Genomic DNA, 10,424 nt, shown 5'->3' with positions numbered 1-10,424 from the left:
CTTTGGTGAGGGGGTGTTGTTTGATGGAAGAAAGAAATTATTTGTTCTTGAAAGTGGTGACAATTATATTTTTAAAAAACGGGCGTAACAGGACTCCCAGACTGCCCTCAGCTTGTGGGACTTGTCTTCGTCTCTCGTTTCCTGAAACTATTTCCTCATTATTCTTCTATGGTACTGACTACTTTGGTGGCTGAGCTGTGATGGCCGAGTGGTTAAGGCGTTGGACTCGAAATCCAATGGGGTTTCCCCGCGCAGGTTCAAATCCTGCTCACAGCGTTGGTGTCCGTTGGTGTCAGTCATCAATTACTGTGATCAGTAAGTGGGCTCTTACATTCATTGTGGTGTCTTGGAGAAGCTTATAAGTGGGGAAATTGCATTTTCATAACATCAGAAACAAACAACTGTTGTTAATGAAGAACAAAGTGAATACTGATGTTACTTAAGGAGTTCATGAGATTGGAATCTTTTTTTTTTTTTAATTATTAAGACTTCTGCAAGGTCCAATGTAATTTGATGATGATTTTATTGATAACAATAGTGTTGACATTACTGATGACACTTCCAGTTCATTAATTCCAATTCATTGTGAGCATAACCTTACCATCAAAACCCAGACCCATTTTTCTTTATAGGAAAATTATGGGGGATGTAAAACAGATCAAACAAACTTCATGTACACACTTATGAAGTTGTTTTGGAAAAAGTACCCCCTAGTGGCCAAGATCTGTAATGTCACAAATATGTTACATTTAGCATTTGTGGTCATTATTCCCTCACTGTAGTTTCTTATGGGCTAAAGAGTATTTTAGTTAGTTAGTATTTTAGTTGGTCAGCTAAATGCATTGAGGTAACTATGTTTACTGAAGGGTTATACTTCAAATTTTACATACTTACATACATTACTCAAGTATTTTAATTTTATGCTCTTATCTCAACTCCACTACACTTAAGAGGTAAATTGTAACTTTTTAGACTACTCCATTTGTTTTACACTTACAGTTACTAAGTATTTTCATAAAAAAGCATGCTTATATGATGTGATGCAGTACTAATAATCTGCTCTTAAGTACATTTTTACTGATTAAACGTCAGTACTTTTACTCCACACTTTGAGTTCAGTACAAGAGAATATTTAGGTTGTATTCGTACTTTAACTTAAGAAAACGAGCTTACTTGCTAAACATAAAAAAATGCGAAAGATGTCAACAGAACTTAATTAAAATAAAATATAAATTAAAATAAATAAAATTTAGTGTTTGTTAGTTTGAGTAGCCAAAGCTCCTGAACTCCCTGAACACACGTGACGTAAACTTAATTGTTCGTGATGTTGTTAAAGATGACTATGGTGAAACTGATGATGATTAGATTGAATAAATAAAACACCCCTCTTTATCAGATCTATCCTGTTAGATAAAACGAAGACCTCCGTTTTGTTTAAGAGCCCTGACTGAATTTTTCGGTTTGTCCTCACGTTGAACATATCGCGAGAGCAGCCCGAGAGCTTCGGGGCGGCACCAGCACAGGTGAGCGCTAATTGACAGTTTTCTTATGAATCAGCACGTTGACGGGTTGGTGTTGTATTGTCTTCAACATCCTCTTCGACCGACAGAGTCTGCAAAGAAGTCGACTCATATGAAGCCTCATTTCTCTTTCTCCTCGATGAAAGTGTGTGAAACATGCCGATGAACAACAACCAGGTGAGTACAGCCGAGGCACATCACCTGTACTCGTTCAACAAAACCTGCTAAATGAACGTCGTTTAATTAACGAACAAAGACCGCAGCTTTTTTTGTGTCTCTGTTGTGTTGTTGCAGAGGGTAGAGAGTGCAGCTGCCCGGCTGGCCAAGCTGCCGCTGGTTCGCTCAGTCTGTACTCAGCTGTCGGTGTTGTACACGGACACTAAACGCAGCCACCCCAACCTGAGGTCCGCGTGCGAGGGGCTGGAGGGCCGCGTGACGGCCGCAGTCTCACCTGTCGTCGTTAAACTGGAGCCTCAGAGTGAGTGCTGTGTAATATGGTCACACTCTGTGCTGTTCATAGTGCTCATGTCAGTGAGTTTACGTTAGGGTCGCACATAATTAACTTCATTCTCGATTAATTCTTTAATGATTTATTTATTTTTTTAAATGTAGATATATTCACTTTACAATCACGTAGGCCCAAAAGACAAAATATATATACATATAATTTTTTTAAACAAATGATTTAAACAATTACACCCCCAAAACAATTACTGATGTTTGCACGTCAAACTGTCACATTGCAACACTTTTTTAGCCTCGTTGTTTTAAAAGCGCCACACAGTCCTTGCAATAGCCATGAAATCAGAATCAGGTGAAATTTTCTTTTCTTCGCTTCAGTATTTGCTTACAGTATGCTTTCTTCTTCTTCAGCTTTCTTGTAATTTGAACTAGTTTGTTAGAGAAAATGTAACTCTTATTTTCATGTTGATGTAGCCTTTAGCTGTCCAGCTAGGAGCTACTACATTTACATATGAAAATAGATGTCAGAAAGTCAGTTTGGTCAAAGGTTATAACTCGATTTTGACCAAATACAACAAAATATATAATTACCGTATTTTGCCTTTTGTAGGGCAATACTCATCAGTTGATTGTTTCAGCTCTAAAGGTTTACTGAGAGCCAACAGCAGGGCAGCTTTCACACAAGCTTCACATGTGCTCAGATAAATTATTTATATTTGCTAATAACTGACTGCTAAAAGGAAAAGCCTTTTATTGTTTTAGGCTCTCTGCTAAATGAAGACTGCAGGTGTCATTTATTGTAGAAGTGAGGAAAACTTTTCAGTCATGTCTTCACTCTTGGGATTGTCTCCTCAGTTTCCATTGCAAATGACCTTGCATGTAAAAGTCTCGACTGGCTGGAGACTTCGTTCCCAGCGCTTCACGCACCCACAGAGCAGGTGACTTTTCCCTTTCTTCTCTCAAATCTTAACGAGCCACACAGATGGCACAAGAAGCTCCCACCATCTCTCCCGCTTTTCGTCTGATTCACACAGATTGTTGCCACTGCCAAGAACAAGATGCATGAAATCCAGGATGCGGTGAGCGTTGCAGCTAATGGGACTGTGGACTGCGTACAGTACACGGTCACATGGCTTATGGGCAGGACACAGCAGGTTGATGACCAGGCTGGCGAGCCCCTTGTGGAGAGAGCAATCGGCGTGGCCAGCGTGGGACTGGACTCTGCTCTGAACATGTCGGAGGCTCTGATGGACCGAGTGCTTCCTCCCACTGAAGAAGACAAAGGCACGTCGCTTAATGGAGACTTTACTAATGTAAATGAAATTGCACTTTGTCACTTAACATATATCTTCCTGCTGACTTCGCAGAAGAAGAAGCTCACTTGCTGGGGGGATTTGAGGTGGGAACACCCAGGAGAAGTTACCCTGTGCGACTGGTTTCACTCGCTGCCAAGCTGTACAGGAGGACCTCCCACATGGTAGGTTCCAAGATGCTGTCTGTCCAGGTGTGCTGTCAGTCGGGTTGAAAGGACTTGTTCTGAAATTTTGGGAAACGTGGGTGTTTGCTTTCTTGCCGAGTTAGACGAGAGCATCGATACCTCCATGATGCCTGTCCATTTAAAGAAGCTGGTTAGCCTAGCTTAGCATAAAGACTGGAAATGGAGGCTTGACTGATTTGCCTCACACCCTAACAGCAGTGATGAGGCTTTCGTGAAACTGATCTTCTAATGTAAGTCTACAAGAAAATCAGATGAGCTCATTTTCCTAAATGTCAGACTATTCCTTTAACAAGAGGTGGAAGGGTGGCTGAGTGTCAACAGCATGTAGCAAACAAAAACAGAATTCAAAAAGTATACAACCTTCATAACTGAGTTTATAGGAAATATCATGATGGCTGTTAAACACAACTGAAAGACTGAACTCGTATGAATCAAGTGTTCACCATCAGTTATTTGTAACGTGGTTGGTTTACAGTCACAGTTTTGCTCAGTTCTTGTGAAGCTGTGATGCGTTTCTTCAAGGTGATGTTAACTTCAACAGGTTTAATGGGACAATAACAAACCTTTAAGTCTCTCCATTGTTGTTCAGTGCAGCATAATTCAGCAGATTTGAATCAAATTGCCGCTACATGTTGTCAGTAATTTCACACACTCGTGAAGCTTTTCAAGTGTGACACAAAAGAATTTTTTTTGTCTTTTACTCAACAGGTCATAGAGAACTTGTCCAGGCATCCAGGTCTGGTTCAGGACCTTCAGACCAGCTGGCAGACCTTGGCCTGGAGCATCCACGGGCTGCCTCAGTACATGCAGCATCAGCTCGTGTCTTTATTCTTCTTCATCTCCCAGATGTATAACTTAGGCTGCCCGCCATCCCAGCACAATCGCTCTAACCAGGACAGAGGTTGTCTCAATGTCTCGGAGATCTCGCCTCACAAAGACGTGGTCCAGGCTCTCCCACAAGCTCCACCACCCACCTGCCGAAAGAGGAGGCCAGCCAAGTCGCCTGTGTTTGACAACGGGTGTAATGTCAAAGGATGTGGTCATCGCTGATACTGACTGCTGCCCCACAGCTCCTTGAAGAGGGGCAACTGAATATCGGCTTGAAATAAAAGTTTAAGATTCATGAGCTTCGATTCCTGATATTCTTCAAGTCCAGCAGCTGTTCACAGAAAGAAAAAGCCTGTACGAGCATTGCCAGTCAACGCTGGGGAAATGCACAGCTTGTATTGTTGGAAGACAACATACAAGCTCCCATGTTAACCAACTTGTCTCCAGGGTTCAGTATGGAAGCTTAACATCCCTTGTTTTCCCCACCTGAGTGCAGATGTGAACACAACTGTTCAAACTACACCTTCTACGCTAAATTTAACTTTTTGTGGACTCTCAAGTTCATAAAACACTGATATTTCATGAAGTGCAAAAATCAAATGCATTACTAAATACACTTTAAAACATTAGCATTATCTGCTGAGATAAGTGTGTTTTGCTTCTCTAATAGCAACAGATTGTTTTATAATTAGTCTTAATTGGCCACAATAATTCAACTGGCAATGGTCATACAATAAACTATGGGACTTCAACATACTGGGTGAAATAGAAAAGAATGAATGACATTACAGACAGGTTTTTCAGCAAAACATGTTTTTATTTTACTTTTTGATTTCACTTTTGGCTGGACTCTGACTTGGATGTGGATGCTCTCAGTGAAGAAAGGCGGCGCCTCTTGGCGATCTGTTCCTGGCGCTTCTCCTTGGCCTCCTGTTTACAGTAAGAAATGTGTTGGTAAACTGTTTAACCTCCTCCAAAAACATTTGCACTTATATCACTCAGTAACATTAAAAAAAAAAAGATTGTCAGCATTACCCTTTGCAGAAATCTTTCAAAAATTAAAGGAATTACCTACTAATGGAAAAACATGACCCTATAAAGTATAGGGTATTGTTAACGTATTGTTAAACTATTTAATTTTTGCAAGGCATCCAAGCAAAACTCAAATTCAAGACTTCAGGAAATGAAAACCACTGTTAAAAACAAACACTTCTGAAGAGTAATGCATCTTATCTTCAGTACAATAGTACAAATAAAAACCTAAAAATGTACATTTGGATCATTTATGGACCTGAAACACTGAAATGCTAATCCATCGGGTCAGTCACATATTTTAAGAACATGTCCACAACTAAAAGCCACCTCAGTGGCTAAGCAGTGTAATAAAAGAGAACACAAAGAAGAAAATAAAACATCACCTTCATCCTCTTGGCCAGCAGCTTGGCGTACTCAGAGGCCTCCTCCTTGTTCTTCTGGGTGCGCTGTCTCTTGAGAGCAATGCGGCGGCGCTTGTGCTGCAGCACACGAGGCGTCACCAGTCTCTGGATCCTGGGAGCCTTGGTTCTGGGCTTCTTGCCTACCGGAGAGAGGAGATCAAGATAATGAGGACATTGTGAAAACATGCCTTGCATGTGTTCCCATTGGTGACTTTCACACAAACAGCTGCAGTGGTTTTATAGGGGCAGGTAAAGTGCCATCAACACAAACTTAATGAGATCCACACAAACACCTTCAACAACAATGTGAAGAAATCAGATCTGATTCCTACAAGTATTCAGCAATACCAGCAGTTCATCAGTGACCAGCTGTGCTGAACTCATGGGCACAGGAACCTCGAAGTTGAAATTTATCTGCAGGTTCTGGTTTTGTCCGGTACACACAGCGAGCTGCGGTCCTGATCTCATCTTGCACACCACACTGTGCAAGATGATAGCAAGCCCCAAAAACAATGACACATCGCTGCTAACAGTGAGCTGCATTTTGTCACTGCAAAATGTGCAGTGAGTACATAAAGCCTGTACTGTGATTACTGACAGGATGTAGCTAGCCTGGTGATGTACAGAAGCCAGCAACAGCAGCTCTAAGGCTCTAAACTGGACTAATTTTTGCCAGCATTACATAAATGCTGAGAAGGCAGACATGTGGGAGAGCTTTCACTTTAGTATGGCATCAGTCTACCACCAATACTCAGTACATTTGTCCCACTGTCTAGTATTATAGGATAGAGCTTGCCAGAGACCCACATATTTGTCTAACGCCTACTTTTATGGTCACTTTGTCAGGACACAGTTAACAGCTGAGGAGCAGCAAGAAAGATTCATTTTCTTTGTGGGCAAAGTTAAATCTGGCAAAGAAAGTTAAAGGACTACTACAAAAGCTCCACAGCTCTCTGAAGTACTTCAGCTGATTACAGTGTGGAGGTTAGAATACTTTGACCCTGGCAGTACACACACTTTATGCCAGAGTAAATTTTACCAAACTTTAGTGAGAGTAACCAGATAAAAGCAGCGTTCAAGTGATGGACTTGTAGCTTCTTCAGGGCTCAATATGAAGACTGAGAAGACACACACCAATTTCTGTCCCATTTAAGTTTTTCCTCCATGTTTACAGTTGGTGAAACTATTCTTTGAGTTGAGCAAAACAGATACAATTATTTATTTCCTCACCACTTTAATTGTGTTTTTATTAACACTTGTAACTACAGATGAGGTAAAGAAACAACATTTTGGCTGTATGGGTCAATAGTGCTGTCAGCAATCGGTCAAAGAGCCCCATAAATCCTGACTGCAGCAGCGTTCCTTAAATATTGTAGCATTTTCAGATTTACAATAAAATAAAATCAAAACTTCTGACACATGCCTACACTAACAAAAATGAATAACAACCTAAACCTGTAAAACTTTTTGAACTGTGACACCACACCTCACCATCACCGTCCAGCATTTTCAAGCAAACTAAATGTCAAATCTGCCGACAAAAAGCTTAAATAAAACTTAAAAATATTACCTCAAAAGCCAAGCAGTGCTTTAATGGCTGCTGTAAGTATTTATACTTAATATTTCAGACACCCTTTTATATCCAGGAGCCCAGTTTCTCTTTTTTTAAATCTCATTTTGAAGAAAGGGATGTCAAATCACTAGCAAATAAAAAACTACATTCAGTTGTCCCAAGAACACTTGGAGGTCTAAACAAAACCTGACAATGGTCTCACCTTCTTTAGTCAGGGGTCTCCTCACGACATACTGTCTCACATCATCCTCCTTAGCCAGGTTGAAGAGCTTGCGGATCTTGCTGGCCCTCTTGGGACCAAGACGGCGAGGGACGGTGCTGTCGGTCAGCCCAGGGATGTCCTTCTCACCTGGGGAAAAAAAACCAGGAGAACATGCGTTAAAAACTATCAGTTAAGTTCACTTCACCAGTTCATTCACTGATCTTAAGTACTTGGCATGATTTCCAACCATCACTAATAACTAAAATTTCCCAAACGGTATTACAAGGGGGAAAAAAGGGGAGTTGCCTGCCGCTCAAAGCAGTAAAATGACCAGGTGAGTATTTATTCTTTGTAAAATCTAACACTGCTTAAAATGTTTCTCATGAGTGCCATTCTCACTGCTGTTTAGCAACAAGAATTAAACTGCTCCATTTAGCCACAATATAAAATCAGTTACAGCTTCAATGTCATCTAATACTCCTATAGCCAACACACAATGACAGAGCAATGCAGTTCAACCATCCACTGATCCTGGGTCTGGTCGCATCTGGTAAGCAGCTCCACAGTTACTCTGGCAACACACTGTCCCCCCTTAATGACTACAGACCAATCAAAAAGGGTCTACTGGTGTGCCATAACTATCATTTCCAAGTGCTATTATGAGACTGAGAATCACCCGTTAGTTTACTGGGTAACAGTTTACTTAAATGCATGATTTTCATAAGAGCGTTCAGATGAGTTGGACTGAACCACATTACCTTTCTTGACAATGACCAAGTTGAGAACGCTGAGATTGGCATCGACGATGCAACCACGGACAGACTTGCGCTTGCGCTCGCCAGTCCTGCGGGGACGGTAGCAGGAGTGTCCCTTGCTGAGCAGCAGACGCACGCGACCGTGGGTCAGCACACCCTGCTTCATGGGGAAGCCCTGCTTGTCGTTGCCTCCGCTGATGCGCACCACGTAGCCCTGCAGAAACAAAGTAAACTTTTTTTTACATCTTAACATTTAGTCTACCCGTGGCTCAGTGTCTCAGATAAAGAAATCGTTGACTAGTGAATATATTTAAGGTCAAACTTAAATTTTTTACTTATTTTTTTTTAAATCACAGATGGGACTGCAAAAGTTCTGACCTCTTCACAATTAAGATTGTAGTTGCATAGCCAACTTCACTTCAATAATCATATGGCCACAATAAGAAAGGCAGGAGCAGTTGTGACTCAAAAGTGGCTAAATGGTCATCTCATTAAACATAGGCTTGGTGGTTTAATTGTGTTCGAGGATGGAAGGGATTTGAGAGAGCAATGCCGTTTCAATCAGACATGGTTACACGGTCTGGTCGTATCTGGAATGCAGCTCTGCAGTTTCTCTGGCACCACGCTGTCCCCCCTTAATGACTACAGATCAGTCAGAAAGGGTCTACTGGTGTGCCACATCATGTTCAACAACCACACAATGCATTTACAATAAGTCAAAGTGAAATGGACACTTCAGTGAGCTCCGTTAGTAAACATCACAACATTACCTTCCACTCATCTCCCAGAGGGTCAGCAGCCACCTCAGTGGCCATACGCTTCTCATAGAAAGTACGAAGCTTGCGCTCATCATCAACTTCAAACAGCTTCTGGCAGCCAGTAGCGGGGAATGAGATGTTCAGCTGAAGAAAAGAAGTGAAATTTAATTGTTACAACATGTACTTCATGCTAGCTGAATACCAACAGTCCTCATGCAGACAGGTGTAGCGGGTAATGTTAGCCGGGTATAACGTGAAGCAGCGAGACGAGGCACGATCGCTTACGAAAGAACTTCTGAATCTTGATACACGGGTAAAATAAATACCCTTTACTCATTTCAGCTGTCACAAGTTTGAGCCAACACAACTTAACCCGAAATTCAAGAACTTCAGCGACTCGTAGGCCTGTTAGCTCCTGTACCGGCCGCGAACTCAAGCCTGCTAATATTAGCCTCTGAGCACCGTTAGCTTTAATACAAACATTTAACAACTAAAATTAAAAACGGACAAAGGGGGCAACGCGGAATTTTCAGGTAACGTTAGCTACTATAGTTTGAAAACTCTTTATTGCATCCAACACAGACGTGGACTCGGTGCACATTTCTGTCAGTGTGGCCATGTTTCCACAGCTCACTAGCCAGAAGAATCGTCAGCGCTGACTTCTATCACAATCAAAGCTCATCCTAAGTGTCTGAGCGGTGACTACTACAATTAACTAGTCCGCTTTAGGGTGCAGAATCGTGGCATCCATTATATACGAATATTTTGGCAAAAATATCTTTCCACAGAAGCATATATTTAGCGAAACATTGTACCTTCATTTTGCCAAACCGGCCGTACGACGGTCCGCCACGGAAAAGAGACCGGATATCCGCTTCGTGGTCTCACATAGACGTGAAATGTTATCGCGATAACTGTCTCGCTGTAATTTCCTCACCAAACTCAAGCCGAAGGTTATTAAACAAATTTCGGGTAAAGAAACTAAAGCTAAAACTGCATTAAACCGATTAACCAAAGAAAAATGCGGTATATTCTCTTATCTGTTAATTTATTTATCATTAATGGTAATAAGGTATGCCTATGTTTTACGTAAAAAGAGAAACATACCAAGATTAGTGTACAAATATCTTGCTGCTCACAGTAATTTATTTATATATTTGCCTGTTTTTTTTTTTCCACATAAGGTTATAGGCTGATTCCGTAGGCTATACCCCCCCAAAAGAAAGCCCGCGCAAGAGATGGGAAACTGGAGACATATGTAAAGTCCTAAAACACAAAGCGAGATAAACAAACTACATTAACAAAATGAAGCATATTAATTAATGGCTATAACCACGCAAAACATCAATACACCAAAGGCGTTATTGAGTCACTGAGCATGCGTCGTCCAGA

The 10,424-nt window shown here is 41.3% G+C and overlaps 2 protein-coding genes and 1 non-coding gene across 3 annotated transcripts; 2 read left to right on the top strand and 1 right to left on the bottom strand.

Moving 5' to 3' along the window:
- Positions 1-194: 194 nt before the first annotated feature.
- trnas-cga lies at positions 195-276 on the top strand. Its single transcript has one exon. It is a non-coding gene; the product is annotated as a tRNA-Ser (tRNA).
- A 1,260-nt stretch (positions 277-1,536) lies between these two features.
- Positions 1,537-4,606, top strand: LOC124074680 (perilipin-2-like). The gene is made up of 6 exons (XM_046417849.1): positions 1,537-1,697; positions 1,815-1,998; positions 2,838-2,920; positions 3,017-3,266; positions 3,350-3,459; positions 4,189-4,606. Exons 1-6 carry the CDS (start codon positions 1,677-1,679, stop codon positions 4,528-4,530), a joined length of 990 nt encoding a protein of 329 aa, XP_046273805.1. The 5' UTR covers positions 1,537-1,676; the 3' UTR covers positions 4,531-4,606.
- A 498-nt stretch (positions 4,607-5,104) lies between these two features.
- Positions 5,105-10,004, bottom strand: rps6 (ribosomal protein S6). The gene is made up of 6 exons (XM_046417871.1): positions 9,848-10,004; positions 9,045-9,176; positions 8,278-8,488; positions 7,520-7,666; positions 5,727-5,884; positions 5,105-5,238 (listed from the first exon to the last, which is right to left on the bottom strand). Exons 1-6 carry the CDS (start codon positions 9,851-9,853, stop codon positions 5,143-5,145), a joined length of 750 nt encoding a protein of 249 aa, XP_046273827.1. The 5' UTR covers positions 9,854-10,004; the 3' UTR covers positions 5,105-5,142.
- Between the last annotated feature and the right edge of the window lie 420 nt (positions 10,005-10,424).

Source organism: Scatophagus argus, chromosome 2 (genome assembly GCF_020382885.2).
Source record: "Scatophagus argus isolate fScaArg1 chromosome 2, fScaArg1.pri, whole genome shotgun sequence".
NCBI lineage: Eukaryota > Metazoa > Chordata > Actinopteri > Scatophagidae > Scatophagus > Scatophagus argus.
The sequence above is the reverse complement of the archived record's forward strand: the minus strand, read 5'-3'. Positions and strand labels throughout refer to the sequence as shown.

Bases quoted from the DNA above. Each gene is read 5' to 3' on its own strand.
- rps6 (XM_046417871.1), bottom strand. The intron at 8,489-9,044 runs GTAATGTTGTGA...TTGTTTCTGCAG, and splicing joins CTCTGGGAGATGAGTGGAAG to GGCTACGTGGTGCGCATCAG. The intron at 7,667-8,277 runs GTAATGTGGTTC...TTTTTTCCCCAG, and splicing joins CTTGGTCATTGTCAAGAAAG to GTGAGAAGGACATCCCTGGG.
- LOC124074680 (XM_046417849.1), top strand. From the start codon at position 1,677: ATGCCGATGAACAACAACCAG. The intron at 1,698-1,814 runs GTGAGTACAGCC...GTGTTGTTGCAG, and splicing joins TGCCGATGAACAACAACCAG to AGGGTAGAGAGTGCAGCTGC. The intron at 3,267-3,349 runs GCACGTCGCTTA...CTGACTTCGCAG, and splicing joins TCCCACTGAAGAAGACAAAG to AAGAAGAAGCTCACTTGCTG.